At 37.7% G+C, this 13,742-nt stretch overlaps 1 protein-coding gene across 1 annotated transcript in view; it reads left to right on the plus strand.

Annotated features, from left to right (window-relative positions):
- IQGAP2 (IQ motif containing GTPase activating protein 2) overlaps positions 1 to 13,742 on the plus strand; it is a 369,993-nt gene that overhangs the window by 288,136 nt on the left and 68,115 nt on the right. The window contains exons 16-17 of the mRNA XM_069096257.1: positions 6,361 to 6,503; positions 9,003 to 9,173. Coding sequence (XP_068952358.1) covers positions 6,361 to 6,503; positions 9,003 to 9,173 — 314 coding nt within the window. The remainder of the gene's footprint in view (positions 1 to 6,360; positions 6,504 to 9,002; positions 9,174 to 13,742) is intronic.

A 13,742-nucleotide genomic window follows, 5' to 3' on the forward strand; every position in this document is an offset into this window, starting at 1 on the left:
GTGTATATATATATATATATATATATATATATATTTTTTTTTTTTTTTAAAACATTTGATTTTAAAACTTTGAATTCCAGATTTCATTCCCTTCCTCCCTTGTCACTCACCCTTACTGGGAAGATAAACAGTTCAATATAGGTTGTATATGTATAACTAATGCAAAACATTAACATAGTAGATATATTGTAAAAGACTGATTCTATTTCCCTCCCTCCTATCCTCCCACTTGTTCTATTCTCTACTTTGATCCCCTTTTTAAAAGTGGGTGCTTCCAACTTCTCTCCCACCCAGCCTGCCCTCCTTTCCATCATCCCCCTTCTCATTCCCTTCCCCCCTACTCTCCTGTAGGGTGAGATACCCTATTTACTGTGTATTTCATTCCCTTCCCAAGCTAAATTCAATGAGAATAAGACTGACCCATTCCCTTTTGCCTTCTTATTCTTCTTCCATTGTAACTTTTTCCCTTGGTTCTTCTTTATGAGAAAGTTTACCCCATTTTGTCTCTCCCCATCTCCTCTCATTATATTCCTCTCTCACTTCTTAATTTCCCCTTTTAAGTATCATCCCTTCCTATTAAATTGGTCCTGTGCCCTCTATGTATACCTGTAAACATATATACACACATTCACATATGTATTCATATGCCCATATACCCTCCGATGTAGACATATATATATATTTCTATTCCCTTCAACTATTTTCATACAGAGAAAAATTTCATCAGTTACAATTATTGTGTTTCCATGTAGGAATGTTAATAGTTCAGCTTTGATAAGTTCCTTATGATTTCTTTTCCTTGTTTACCTTCTCATGCTTCTCTTGCTTCTTGTATCTGAATGTCAAATTTTCTATTCAACTCCGGTTTTTTTCAACAAGAATGCTTGAAAGTCCTCTATTCCATTGAATGACCATATTTTCCCCTGAAACATGATACTCAGTTTTGCTGGGTAGGTGACTCTTGGTTTTAATCCCAGCTCCTTTGACCTCTGGAATATCATATTCCAAGCCCTTCGATCCCTCAGTGTAGAAGCTGCCAGATCCTGAGTTATCCTGATTGTGTTTCCACAATATTCAAATTGTTTCTTCCTTGCTGCTTGTAATATTCTCTCCTTGATCTGGGAATTCCGGAACCTGGCTATAATATTCCTAGGAGTTTTCTTTTTGGGATCTTTTTGAGGAGGTGGTCGGTGGGTTCTTTCAACCTCTATTTTGCCCTCTGGTTCTAAAACATCAGGGCAGTTTTCTTTGAGAACTTCCTGGAGGATGATTTCTAGGTTCTTACTTTGATCATGGCTTTCAGGTAGTCCAATAAGTTTTAGATTGTCTCTCCTGGATCTCTTTTCCAGGTCAGTGGTTTTTCCCATGAGATATTTCACATTGCCTTCTATTCTTTCATTTGTTTGGATACGTTTCACAGCATCTTGATTTCTCATAAAGTCATTAGCTTCCATTTGCTCCAATCTAATTCTGAAGCAATGATTCTCCTCATTGAGCTTTTGAGATTCTTTTTCCATCTGGCAAATTCAGCTTTTTAAGACATTCTTCTCCTCATTGCCTTTTTGAGCCTCTTTAGCCATTTGAGTTGGTCTATTTTTTAAGGTGTTATTTTCCTCAGTCAGGCTGTTGACTCTCATTTCATAATTTTCTTGCATCATTCTCATTTCTCTTCCCAATTTTTCCTCCACTTCTAGTATCTGCTTCTTAAGGTCCTCTATGGCCTGTAACCCATTAGGAGTCTAATGTTGGAATCTTCTGTCTGCTTTGTTTCCTTTGCCTGGTCATGTTGCCCCTCAGTCACTTGACCCCTGGGCTTTTTGCCACAGTAGGACTCTGCCACCAGACAGGGGAGCTTCCATCCCAAATGCTGGGATTTTCTCAGCTGGCAGAGGTATTAGATGGGTGCCCTCTCTGAGGCCTCCACATTCTCTGGCAAGCTGGACTCACACCCCAGGACCTCCACCATAGACTGCAATCCAGATCCAAACAGGTTAAAAAAAGAGTGATTACCCCTTAGACTCATCGCTTGGTCCCCCTACACTCTGCAGGCCAGGAGCCAGGCTGCCATGTGATGCTGGCTGGCTGTGCCTGGCGTCTCAGAGGCTTCTCGCCCCAGGGGCAAAAGCACGCACTCCCACTTACTGAGTCCCAAAGTCCAGACTGCACTGACCTCTCACTTTGTCCTTTGCATCTCTGTGTTGATAATTCTGGAAACGGCCACAGCTGCTCCTGATCTGGAGTTCCTCAGGCTGGTGTCTGGTTAGGCCCTCCCTGGTGCTAAAGCCTTGGCGTGGGCCTGGGCTCAGCTCCAAGAACACTGTGCTGGCCTATTCCTGCCGGCCTGCCTGGCTGTCCTCAGCAGGAGGTTAGCTGCTCTGTGTCATTTTGTGGGTTTTGCAGCTCCAAAGTTTGTTTATAGCCCCCTTTTTACCTGGATTGGGAAAGGTGGAAGCCGGAGCCACGGGGAGGTCCTGTTTCTACTCCTCCATCTTGACTCCACCCCCTCACTCATTCTTTAATCTGTATTTCTACTGCCCTTTGCTGAATGTAATTTTTATTGCATAATGACCAAAAAAGAATACATTTACTATTTCTGACTTTTTACATTTGATTTTGAGGTTTTTTATGCCCTGTTACATAATTAATTTTTTTGTAGGTGCCATGGACTGCTGAGAAAATGTATATTCCTTTCTGTTCTCATTCAGTTTTCAAAAGTTTGTCATATCTAAATTTTCTAATATTCTATTTACTTCATTTCTTTTTTGTTTATTTTTTGGATGAAATTTTTGAGTTCTGAGAAGGGACAGTTGAATTAACCCACTTGTATAGTTTTGTTGTGTATTCCTTTCTGTAATTCACTTGACTTCTCCTTTAAGAATATAGATGTACTCACTTTGTATATATGTGTTTAGTATTGATATTGCTTCATTGTCTATGGTACCTTTTAACAAGATGTAGTTTCTTTCCTTATCTCTTTTAATTAGCTCTAATTTTGCTTTTATTTTGTCTGAGATCAGGATTGGCTACCCCTGCTTTTTTTCACTTCAACTGAAGCATATAGGGTAGATTCTCCTCTAGCATTTTACCTTTGCTCCATGTGTGTTTCTCTGCTTCAGGTGTGTTTCTTATAAACAATATATTGTAGAATTCTTGTTTTGATCCACTCTTATCAACTCTGCACCTTGCTTCTATTTTATGGGAGAGTTCATTCCATTCACATTACAGTGATGATTACTACCTGTGTATTTCCCTTCATCCTATTCTTCCTCCTGTCTGTGTTCTCTCACCTTTCACCCTTTCCCTCCTCACCAGTATTTTGTTTCTGTCTACCACATACCCTGATGTGCCCTCCCTGCTTTCAGTCCCCCCCTTTATTTGATGATCTTCCCTCCTACTTCACTGTTGGGTAAGATTTATTTCTATATTATTTCTTGTTTGAGCCAATACTCATGAAAGTAAGGTTCACTTGATGCTCATCGCCCATCCTCATATTTTCTTCTCCACTGTAGTAGATCTTTTGCATCTCTTCATGTGAAATAATTTACCCCATTTTACCTCTCTCTTCCTTCTACACTCATTGCACTCCTCTTTCTCATCTCTAAACTTTTTTTTAATGTCATTCTCCCAAATTCACCTTATACCCTTACCCTTTGCCTATGTATATTCCTTCTAGCTATACTATTATTGATACCATTTTAAGAATTACAAGTATTTTCTTCCCATGGGGACATAAATATTTTAGCTCCATTGAATCTGTTTATGCTTCTCTTGGGTCTTGATATTGGAGGCCAGATTTTTTATTTAGTTCTGGTCTTGTCCTTATAAAAGCTTGAAATCCTTCTATTTCATTGAAACAACCCTTTTTTCCCTTTATGTATTATGCTTAATTTTGCCAGCTAAGTGATGCTTGGTTGTAGTCCTGGCTCCTTTGCCTTCCAGAATATCATGTTGCATGACCTCAGATCCATTAATGTTACAGCCACTAAGTCCTGTGTAATCCTGATTGTGACTCCCTAATACTTGAATTGTTTCTTTCTGGTCACTTGTAGTATTTTTTCCTTGACCTGATACTTCTAAAATTTGGCTGTAATGTTCCTTGAAGTTTTTATTTTGAGATCTCTTTCCTAAGGTGATGGGTGGATTCTTTCAATGCCTATTTTGCCCTCTGGTTCCAGGACATCAGGGCAGTTTTCCTTGATAATTTCTTGAAAGATGCTGTTCAGATCCTCCTTTTGATTATGGCTTTCAGGTAGTCTAGTGATTTTGATATTGTCTCCCCTGGATCTATTTTCTAGGTCAATTGCTTTTCCCATGAGGTATTTTATTTTTTCTTCCATTTCTTTCATTCTTTTTTTTTTTTAATTGATTCTTGATATCCTGTGGATTCATTAGCTTCGACTTGCCCAATTCTAACTGTTAAGGAGTTGTTTTCCTCAATTAGCTTTTGTCCTTTCTTTTCTATATGACAAATTGTACTCTTTTTTGAGGGGGTAGGACAGGGCAATTGGGGTTAAGTGACTTGCCCAAGGTCACATGGCTAGTAAGTGTTGAGTGTCTGAGGCTGGATTTGAGCAGCTTCTTGTGCTAGTGCTTGCAGGCCCTGGCTGTTTACCTGGTGTTGTGCTGATGTTTCCCTGAAGCCCACGGGGGATCTTCATGTCTGGTGCTGTGGGGTTGGGATGGTGGTTGACTGGTGCTTCTGGAGGCCACAGGGGCCTGGCAGCTTACCTGGTGCTGAGATGGGGTCCTAGTGATGGTGTCTGGCATATGCTGAGGCCTGGTAGGTATTTCTTCACTTCCCTGGGCTTCACTGAAGCACCTGGCCGTCTGGCCACTGAAGGATGCATCTTTGCCTCGGTTTGTGTTAAATCACATGGAGGTCTGGTTACTGGAGGATGCCTATTTGCCCGAGGCTTTGCTGAAACATGCAGAGTTCTGGCCTACTTTCTCATCCCAACTCATGGATTTCCATACTACTTAATTCTCCTTTCTGAGAGTATCAAGAAATAATATTTAAACAATTTTGAACAGATAAGTTAAAAACCATTTTGACTACCTTCTTATTTAACCTGTTGAATTAAGCCTATGTGATTTTCAAGAGTACCTGATGACTTCTTAATAATAATTAATAATAATAGTGAACATTTATGTAATACCTGCTGTGTGCCAGACATTGTGCTAAGCACTTTACAAACATTATCTTATTTGACCCTCACAACAATCCTGGGAGGTTGGTGCTATTGTTATCTACTTTTCCTAGTTGAAGAAACTGAGGCAGGCAGAGTTAAGTGATTTGCCCATGGTCACACAGCTAGTAAACATCTGAAGTTAAATTTGATGACGGGTCTTCTTGACTGTAGGTCCAGAACTCTATCCTTTTCACTTAGCTGCCTTCTAATCTGCATATGCTATTTTGTACTTAGAAATATTTTCTTATGGAATCAGTATTCACTCTCATGGCAATAACCAGAATATATCGCTAGCATTTTTTAGTGTCTATCAGTATCATAGAGTAAGAAAGAGCTCTTTGTTTGTTCCACAAGCCTTTTTTTTTAAGCATCTGCTCAATGCCAGGCACTGCGATAGATGGTGTGAATACAAAGAGAAAAATAAAGACAAAAGTTCTCTCACTTCCAAGAGTATATCATGAGCTCTTTGGAAAGACAAGGAATCAAGAAAGAAAATTCATTCCACCAGAATGTTAACCTATGTAGAGTTTAGGACATATGGTCAGTTTTCTTCTGCTCTCTTTATGCCATTTCCCTACCTCCAGCCTGGACTGAATCCTATCCTCATCTGCCAAAAATGTGGGTTTCAGGATGAAAAATCATTTATACTTATCTCTCCCCTCCTGCATGCTTCTTTCCTTCTATCTCCCACTTCACACCTACCAAACCAGGCTGTATGTACAACTTGGCCTTTGAGCATCTCACATAGAGGCTCTTATCTCTTAGGAGGATTGAAGCTATATTTCAGAGAGTTCATGCACTTGTAAGTGAAAAAAAAATACATCTTTATATTTACTCCCCTCTAACTGGAATTAAGCATTTCCTTCAGTTATGAATGTACGCAACAGATCACAGCACATATTTTAGGTTTCATTTGAATGCTAAAGAAGCTCACACACACACACACACACACACACACACACACACACACACACCCAACAGTTTAAGTGCCCCCTTGGTCTGCATTGATGCTTCCTTTCACTTCAGAGTCCATTTCTAGTAACTATGACTAGACCATCTCAGTGTTTGTTAAAAACTTTTTTGATGTTTCACATATTGAAAAGAAGATTATACTGTCATTAAAGTCTTCTGTCTTCATCTTCAATGTAATGTATCTTATTTTTGCATTTAGTGACTACAGAAGGCTCATGGATCAAACTCACACTGCGTAATATTTATAACTATTATTACAACACAGACACAGGAGTGGGTACCTGGATTTGTCCTGAAAATTATGAAGAGAAAATATCTTGGCTGTCACATAATGAAATTAAGGTATGCTACTAAATTTATTTTCAATCTGTAAAGGGACTTAACAGAGAAGTCAATAAGGGTAGAGTCCTTGTGTTTATTTTTGTCTTTTGAAGAGGAAAGGGGTTTTTGAGGTAGGAGGAGCTACCAATTGCTGATTTATTTGAGGGGGTATGGAGAGAGATTATTCTTTGAGAAGTGAACACACAGATTTATATCACCTTTCTGCCCAAGCTCGAACTCTTAGCATCAGACCCATTTGTCCAGTTTTTGTTCCTATTCTATGACAATCTGTTGCGTTTGAGGAGTATGTGTTTTAAAACGTGGTTTCCCTATTTCACCTAGACTGGAAGTACAGGAGCTATTCACAAGCCCTATCCCATTCCGATAAATACTGGAGCTTTAATCTGCCCTGTTTCCAATCTTTGCTGGTTCACCCATCTTTAGGCACTCTACAGGGCCCCCACTCCCAGAAAATGTTTGATTTAGTGTGGATACCCAATAGGCTTAGTCTCCTGTAGTTCAAAAGATCTATCAACTTCATCCTTCCTGGTCAGATTATAAGTATGTGCCACCTGCTTTTAACAAACTGATAAGCATTTACCCATGTCTCAATAGACAGGACAGCCTGTCAAGGCCTAAGACAAATAACTTCTTCCTCCATGAATCCTTCCCTGGTAATAATTCCCTTGCCTTCCTTTTCTGTCCCCTCCCCTAACCCATCTGGAAATGATCTCTTCTAAACTCTATTCTTCTTTCTAGTTTATCTTCCCTTCTCAACTATTTGAAATATGGTTTATAATCATAGTCTCCAAAGTTCTCATTGATTGCCTAATTTCCCGGTCTGATTTCCTTTACCTAATCCTCCCTCTTCTTTCTGCAGTATTTGCCTCTGTTAGGTTGTCTTGAAATCCTTATAGTGTCAAATGCTACTGTTGAACAACACCACCACTACTTGTACATGTTAACTACCTTTATATGCTTTCTTCTTTGGATTTTCATGGTACTGCTCCACCTTCATATTTATCTATCCATTTTTATTTCCTTTGATAAATTGTCATTCATATTGCTCTCCTAAACTTTCAGTATACTCCCCCAGGCTCTGTCTTAGGTCCTTTTCTGTAACTACACCCTCTAACTTGATAACCTCATTAGCTCCCCTTGTTTTAATTATCATTTCTAAGCAAACAACTCCCAGATAGCTCCCTCCTTCCTTCCTTCTATGTATGTATGTGTGTGTGTGTGTGTATCAACCTATCTATCAGTAGTTTCTTTCCTGAACTCAAATTGTACATCTTCAGCTATCTCTTGAACTTTATAAACAGAATATCCCATAAGCATTTAGAATCAACCTGTCTAAAACAGAATTTCCTATTTTCTCTTAAACCTCCCAGCCTTGTAATCATCTTTGCCTCTTCACTGCCTTTCATCAGTGAAAGCCAATAAATTGTGAAGTCATTCCCTTCACAACATCTTTCACATCCATTGACTCCCATGGCTACCACTTTATATTATGCCCTCATCCCCTGTTTCCTGGAATATTGTAATAGCCTTCTAATTGCTCAGATTTCCTCCTTTCTCCAGTCCATCCTCCAGACAGCTGCCAAGGTGACATTCCTTAAGCACCAGTCTATCTGTGTCATTCCCCTCTTTCAGTAAACTTTAGTTACTTTCTCTTACCCCTTGGATTAAATATAGACTACATTGAGGGATATTTCATATGGTCTTGAAAAAAGCATATAATAAGTTCCAAATCATTTTCAAAACTGCCCTGCTAGTGTGTGCTTTCTTCTAAACTTATTTCTGTTATCTTCTGCACATTTTTAAAACAAAAAAAAATTTCGATTGTCTTCTTTTGCAGGGAATCATTAATGCAAACCTACTACTTTTGTTCTCTTCCCTTAACCCAACCTAATTAAAAACTCAGGAATATTACCCTTGTAACATAAACATCATCAAGCAAAATGAATTCATACACAGTGGCCAGGTCCAAAAATGTGTAGTCCTGCACCTTTAGACCATTGCCTCTCTGTCAGGAGGTTGGTAATGGTCATCCTCTCTTCTTATGACTGACTCTGAGCAATAGCTAGAAAAAAAGAACTTTCAGGGAGGACATTCTACCAGGTATCATTGACCATTAAATAACCAAAATGTTGCTATATGAAAGATGGCTAAGGTGAAAGTAATAGAGAGAATAAGATGGAAATAAAAATGCGAAAAAGTAAAATGTTAAGCTCAAGAATAAAACAGCATAGGAAAGTATAATAATCAGCGAATCCCCAAATCACATTGCTAGCAAGTGCCGCAATGACCCTGCCTTGGAGAAAGATTCCATTTAGGCCAGTTCAGAAAAGTGCCTGTCTTTTCATTTCTGAACAGGTCAGGGGAGAGTTTCAGAGGAGACTCTGTATTGCTCTTGAAGATAACCAATGAAGAATCAATAAAAATTGAGATAGAAATCATGAAATATTTCATTTTACTTAAACTTTTGTTAAGTATAACCATATAAAAATGTCTCACTAGGATCTCGTCGTTAAAATGACAGAAGGCTTCCTTTTGGAGGAAATGTGGTCTTCCAGTGGAAATATGGTAGATGATGGTGATTTGACACCTTTAATGAACCGTGTTAGAAAAGAATTTGAAAACAGAAAAGCTTTCATACAGGAAAATGAGCCTACTGTGGTCAAAATACAGGTATGTGAGCTAATTGCAAAATTTTGTCATCATTTTCATAAGACATGTTCCTTGTGGTGATCAGATTTTCTACACAAAATGATAACTTTTAAAAATTAACAATGAGGAAAAAACAGGGTTTTTTGGTGGAATGGGAGGTTTGCGTATTTGGATTTTCCCCAACCTTCAGCCAATATAGGTATCTCCTAATGTCCACTTGTGTTTGAGACATTTAATTTGCCAGTGGGTAAACGGTATATTCTCTGACCTCTGATAAGAGGGGAAATATAGGTCAGGTGGAATTACCAGCTTTCATTTCAGGATAAAAGCATCAAGGGTATTCCTTCCCCCTTCCTAAGGTTTGCAGCCTGGTACAGAGTAATGATATAGTGCTATTTTTGGAGTCAGAAGACTTGGCTTCCAATTCTGACTGTACTACTTATTAACCTATGGAATCATGGGCAAGTTATTTAACCTCTGGCCCTCTCATGATCCATGATAATGGTGGGAGTTAGGGTAGGCAGTTAGACCAACATCTCTAGTGCCCTTTAGTTCTCATTCTAGGATTCAACAATCCAAAACTCTTTACTGGAATCAGAAATGAGTACCAGGTTCCCATTCCTAGCCTTACACTGACTTCTTGCCTATCAAAAGGATCATGTTTTCCCCTAGCTTAGATGTGTTCTGATTTAAGTAAATTGTTGAAATCCACATCACTAAAGTATGAAAATATAATTCTTATTGTCCATCCCTTTGCTATGAGACTCATACATCCTTCATTTATATCTTGGAATGTTAGCAGTAAAGAAATGATATATTTAAATTCAATCCTTCTTACCTAAAAGCTGATTCCAATTGGAAGTCAGTCTTCATTTTCTTCATTGCACTTATGTTGCACTGAGAACACACTTCTCCTACTTCTTTTCATTAACTATTGTAAAGCCAAGCATGAGCAGCTTTCCAGAGGACTGCTGCTGTGAACTTTTCAAGATTCTGATTACACAGTATAGTGAATTTTCTATTTATTCAATAACAAATCAGAGCAAAACATTCACAGAACATCAAAATACAGCATTCACCATGCCACAGCTCAACAACTTATCACCAAAATGGCCACATAGTTTTCACCAAAGTGGTCACATAGTTTTAAACAAAGTACAATCATTTAGTAACTCAATCATTCAATCATCCTTTGCCTCCTTAAGGGACACAAAGTACAAAAGTCAAAGTCAGCCACCCATGGGGTGCAATTAAGTTATAATTTCATCAGTCACCACTCAGTACCCTCTTAAGGGGTAGTGGAAAGTACAAAAGCCATCCACTCCTAGGTCACAAGTAAGTTACAATTATATCAGTCACTACTCAGTACCCTATTTCATCATTCACTACTCAATTTCATCAAGTCACTATTCAGTACCTAGAGAGAGGTCTTTTCATCTTGACTTGAGGCAGGCTTTCAGTTTCCATGGTTCCTCTTACATGGTCCCAGCTCCTGCATGAATCTAACCAACTTCACCTGAGTTCAAAGGCAGACAGCTCCCAGTTTCTTGTCCAGCTCTCCGTGCAGTTCCTACTCCATATTGAAGCTCACAGTGTCCAGTCCATCTCAAATCTCTCACAGTCTCTGTTCACAAAGCCACAATAGCATTCATAGACATTAACAAAGCCACAACAACACTCGTACAAAGTACTAGAACCACAGTCATGTTTCCTCAGTCTTCGGCAGCTCCAGCTGGCCCTTAGGAGAATTTCTGCCACCACAAGTTCTAATTTTGCCACCACAAATCCGACTTCTGTGTCATTTCTCAGTTCTCATTTCTCTTCTCAGTTCTTCTCAATTCTCAGTTCAGTCTTCAGTCCAGCAATAGCAGCCCAGCCTCCAGATGCTGAGAGAATTTCTCTCTCTCTCTCTCTCTCACTTTTCTCAAATTTCATTACTATTACAACTATTAAGTATCTTTTCCTTTGGGAACAACAAATTATATAGTGAGATTGGTTAGATGTGTCTCTGTTCACAATGTATCAAATATTTGGACATTTCCCTATGATGACACAGAGGAGATCTAAAAACATAAATAACCCTTTTTTCAAAAAGAAATAAAGAATAATATAATTGGTGAAGAGTTTAATGGCTGTGGCTGGATCAAGCCAGTCTAATGAAACTGTCAGTGCTACCCAAATTAGTCCATAAATCCTTCAAAATACTTATTGAATACTTCACAGATTGAAACAAAATTACATTCTTGTTAGAGAACAAACTGATTAAATATCAAAGAAAATTATGAACATCCCTAATTATACTAACAGTTTCAAATTATAAAATTTTTATAATTAATATTATAAAATCTTATTTAGCTCAATTCTTTAGTGCTATTAAAACTAGGAAAACAGATCAGTGGAACAAAGTAGATAACTGTGAAATAGAAACAGATACATATAGTAGAGTGAAGTTCAACAAATTTAAGATAAAAAACACTGGGAAAAGAAGTTCATTATCAACAACAATAACAACTGTACAAAACAACTTGGCAAAAAAAAAATGGAATTAACACTATATACTACAATAAAATTGCAAAAGGATCAGTAACTTATGTTTAAAAGAAATCCTACTTAAAAATTAGAAGATAATGAAATGTTATACCTGTCACAGGTAGGGAGAAGATCAAATTTCATAGCTAACCAACAAATAGAAAAAATCTTAGAATAATCAATGTAGAGTTGAAAGGGGTCTCAAATGCCATCTATTTCAACTCTTATTTTAAAGAGGAGGAATTCTAGTAGGTAAGTAACTTACCCAAGGTAAAAGAGATAGATAGTAGAAGTCAGAGGTAGGATTGTAGGAGGGGAAAAATATATAATATGTATGTATGTATGTGTGTATGCATGTTTACACACACATACATACACACACATATATTGCTTCTTTTAAATAAAAATAAAAGAATGTTTGTAAAACAAAAGCCAATACCAACCCCCAGAATCAAGGAAATAAATTGGGGAAATGTTGTTCTTCTGATAACAGTCTTCCATCTAATGATAATAAGGATTACATCAACTTAATAAGATTCGTAAATTGTCTAAAGATATGAGTTGAATACTTCTATGGAAGAGAAACAAACAACTTTATCAATAACTGCATGAAGAATGTATTCAAAATTTCTGTTAAGAGAAATGCAAATTAAAACAATTCAGATACCATTTTATATTCAGCTAAAAAAATATCAGTACTACTATAACTGTGAAGGAAAAGACAAGTTATTACAAAGTTGGCAGAGCTGTGAATTTATACAACCTTTTCTGAAAGCAATAGAAATTTTACAATAAGTTCTATGCAACTGTTCTTTCGCTTTGATGTAATGAGTCTACTACCAGAACTACCTAGTCTAGCCATAAAAAAGTGTTCGCAAAAATAGTAAAACATTGAGAAACTAATTGTTTTATTTTTGATTAGGGAATGTCTGATCAAATTTTGACACATGAATGTAATGGGATAGTACTAGGCCATAAAATGACAAATATGAAGAATATATAAAAATATAAAATGATATTATATAATGCAGAGTGAAGAAATGAACAAAAAAGATTGTTTTCCCCCCATAGACCTAGATTGTGTATTTCAGTATTTGTGTTTGCTTGTGGATATTGAGTGTATTTGAAAAAAAAAAAAAAAGGAACAAAACCCTAACCTTTTGAATGCCTTTCAGCCCCAGCCTCTCTGTTGATGCCTTAGAAATACTTGGTCTTTCTGAGATATGACATCACACTTAGTACACTGTCATTTTGTTTGAATGACCATGGTTATGGGTTGATACTGCCATATGTGTTGTGTATTGTATTGAAGTCAGGGAACCATAAAATGTGGAGGTTTAAGGTTTAGGGGTGTGTGAAACCCCAAATACCCACACTCCAGGTCCTGCTGAATGAATTCTACTCATCTTCTCTCAGCCAAAGTAAAGCGAAGTTTATTAAAGGTTCATCTGTAATACTTGTATTGGACAAGTGGGCCAGAATAATCTGACACTGAGTGAGTCTATGCTCGATAATAACTGGCTCCCTCATGGAGGCAAGTTGGAGCTTATATACAGAAAGATTTTGGGAGGGATCTCGGGGTGGTCTACAGGAGGAGTTTTGGAAGGGTATTTAGAAGGAGTCAAATGAGGTCTCTGCAGTCCTTTCTGGGTCTGATTCTATTATCCCACCTTTGTATTTAAATGCCAGTGATAAAAATGTTAAACTGGATAGATTCAAGGAGAAGTTTTGTAGAATGCAATTAAATGTCTCTTTTCAGATGAAGAAATCCATCAACCTTTTAGAGTATGGTTATTCAGCTATCTATAAAGTCACTCTACTTGAATATTACTTGATCCCCATTTCTTTGTCCAGTTAGGAAATTATCACATGCTTTGTTGCAATCAAGATAAGTGATCAGATTTCCTGGTCTGGCATTTTCATGTAGTATCAATTTGATATTTCAGTTTTTGTTTTTTGCTTTTTGGAGGGGCAATTGGGGTGACTTGCCCAAGGTCACATGGCTAGTTTTGTGTGTGTGTGTGTGTGTGTGTGTGTGTGTGTGTGTGTGTGTGTGTGTGT

The sequence above is a fragment of the Petaurus breviceps genome, unplaced genomic scaffold, assembly GCF_028583685.1.
Source record: "Petaurus breviceps papuanus isolate PSGF00001 unplaced genomic scaffold, PetGlider_PUasm1.0 229, whole genome shotgun sequence".
NCBI lineage: Eukaryota > Metazoa > Chordata > Mammalia > Diprotodontia > Petauridae > Petaurus > Petaurus breviceps.